Source organism: Sinocyclocheilus grahami, unplaced genomic scaffold (assembly GCF_001515645.1).
Source record: "Sinocyclocheilus grahami isolate Dianchi unplaced genomic scaffold, SAMN03320097.WGS_v1.1 scaffold255.1, whole genome shotgun sequence".
NCBI lineage: Eukaryota > Metazoa > Chordata > Actinopteri > Cypriniformes > Cyprinidae > Sinocyclocheilus > Sinocyclocheilus grahami.
Genome location: NW_015505434.1, coordinates 685,390 through 687,785, shown reverse-complemented (window position 1 = coordinate 687,785; position 2,396 = coordinate 685,390). Strand labels below are relative to the sequence as shown.

Genomic DNA, 2,396 nt, shown 5'->3' with positions numbered 1-2,396 from the left:
CTAGAATGTTTCTGTACTTGGGTCTCTCTCTCTCTCTCTCTCTCTCTCTCTCTCTCTCTCTCTCTCTCTCACTGTATCTGTATTTTTCATTCCTATATTGTCTTTCTTTTTGTCTTTTGTGCATTGTTGTTTTGTTTTTTTCCCTTAACCATTCTTTCTGTTTCTTGCTGCTTGCTCCCTTGCTCTGACAGTCTCTCCATCCTCTGAGAGTCCAGCCCTGGTTAATGATGAGACATCAGTGGGCAGTAATGAGTCGGTCTCCTCCCAGTTTTCAAACGCCTCTGGAACGCCTCCCAAGAAATCTAAAAATCATCACGCCACCATTAGCTCATCCCTGCCAGAGACCACTGGGTATGTAGCAAAGACTCTCCTCTCTCCAAAACATATGTCATTATATGCATTTCTCATGTGTTGCATATATAATATAAACTGAAATTTAAAATAAAAAATATATAAAATAAATAGTAATATAAAAAACTAAAATTACAACAACAAAAAAAGCTAAAATATTAATAAAAACTAGAATAGTATATAAATAATACTAAAATAACACTGGTCAGAAAAAAAGCAGCGCCAGGAAGGTGTATCATGTTTTAATCCATTTTACGTTTTTATGTTTAAAATAATAATTTGAATTTGATTGTAGAAAACTACCAGAAAGCCGTATGTTGAAACCTGGCCATCCCTTCAGCTCTACCTTATTCATTTCCAGAGGGGTGTGTGTGTGTGTGTGTGTGTGTGTGTGTGTGTGTGTTGGTATTTTGTTCTGTTTCTGAGCTCAAGCCTGTGCTTGTCAACTTGAGTTAGTTCTTATGTTTTGCCTCTGGTTTCTCAGCTCTTTCACAGCCCTTCTTAGATGCTGAGTGTTTGTCTGGGGCTTTTGTGTTGAATCCTAATAGGGGCCCACCACATTCTGCAGAGTTACCTGGAAATAAACTTTGTGTCCACACATCTGTTCACTGTTTCTACCAGTCCACTCCAAATTTGGATAGATTTTGTTCTGACTAATTTCCACAAACCAAAACCACCATTCGATCCTGCACCCCCTTCATCACTCTATTCCCCATTCACTTTCCCCTTTCCCCCTTCCCCCTATACATTAGAGTTACTCTTACTCTTTGAGCACACGCTGCTCTCTCTTCTTGGCCTCTTCCTGTGCGCAGACGGCGCTGGTCTTATGTAACCCTCTGCTTCTCTCCCTGCCATTTCCCACTCTCTGCCATCAGAGGAAGTGGATTCCTGTGCGCCTGTAAATCCTGCCTGCTGTTTGTCCAAGGGACAGGTGGCCATGGCCCTACCCCATAAACACAGATAGATGTTTGCCTTGTTTACCCTTCTACGGGGTGCTGTCACTTACAGAGCTACTCCTGTCCATATGTCATGAGGTTGTCACCTGATTATCTGTAAATCTCTCTGCCTCTGGCCTTGAAGCAAAAGAGCACAGATCATAGGGGTTGCTGTACTAGATATCGAGTCAAGATAAATGCTGAATTGTGCTTTGTCACACTTAATGAAGTTTTAGATGTTGACAGGTGATGATCACTGTGCAACTGATGAGACATTCATTGTAGTCTTGCCTTGTTAGAGAGGTAATGTGTTGCAGCACAGACTGTTTCTTTAATCCAGCATATCCATAACTGGCATAATGTGGAAAATTCTTATCCCTAGATCAATCTGTATTTGCATATATACAAACAAAACTGACAGTAGTGTCCTGTGACATGCTATAATGCAAATACAGATTGATCTAGGGATAACAATTTTCCAAATTATGCCAGTTATGGATATGCTAGATTAAAGAAACACACACACATATATACACACACACACACACACACACACATATATATGGAACCATTTGCATATTCAGCAGATCTACCCGAGGGAAACATCAGATTCTTAGTTCAAACACACCTTTGTAAAAAGGTGCAAATGATACCTAATGTATCAATTAATAAGACTAAGTTTGAATACTTGCAAGTATCATCTGTCTGAAAGAGAGGTTTGATGTAATCTACAGATGTTAATTTCACCGGACACGTCACACGCGCTTCAGTACGAGTAGTAAACAAAACCGTGCGTCTGCGCCATTCATTAACACATAGACACACATAATTCATATTTAAATAGTCGTTTTGCGGCTTAATATTTACGAATACTATTGTGAGTGGGAGTGTGCTCACTTGTGTGTGCACATCGGGGCGAAACTCCGCTGTGCGCGATGCAGAGAGCATGTACGTAGAGACAGAAATGACATGCCGTCGTGTAAATAATGTATATGTGTATATATATATATATATATATATATGGGCAGGTGCCTTTGGGGGGGCAGGTCGCCCCCTAATATAATGCCAGGGGAAACACTGTGTGTGTGTGTGTGTGTATATATATATATA

The 2,396-nt window shown here is 40.3% G+C and overlaps 1 protein-coding gene across 1 annotated transcript in view; it reads left to right on the top strand.

Annotated features, from left to right (window-relative positions):
* Positions 1-2,396, top strand: part of LOC107598758 (rho GTPase-activating protein 10-like) — a 50,078-nt gene that overhangs the window by 33,067 nt on the left and 14,615 nt on the right. The window contains exon 21 of the mRNA XM_016290194.1: positions 192-351. Coding sequence (XP_016145680.1) covers positions 192-351 — 160 coding nt within the window. The remainder of the gene's footprint in view (positions 1-191; positions 352-2,396) is intronic.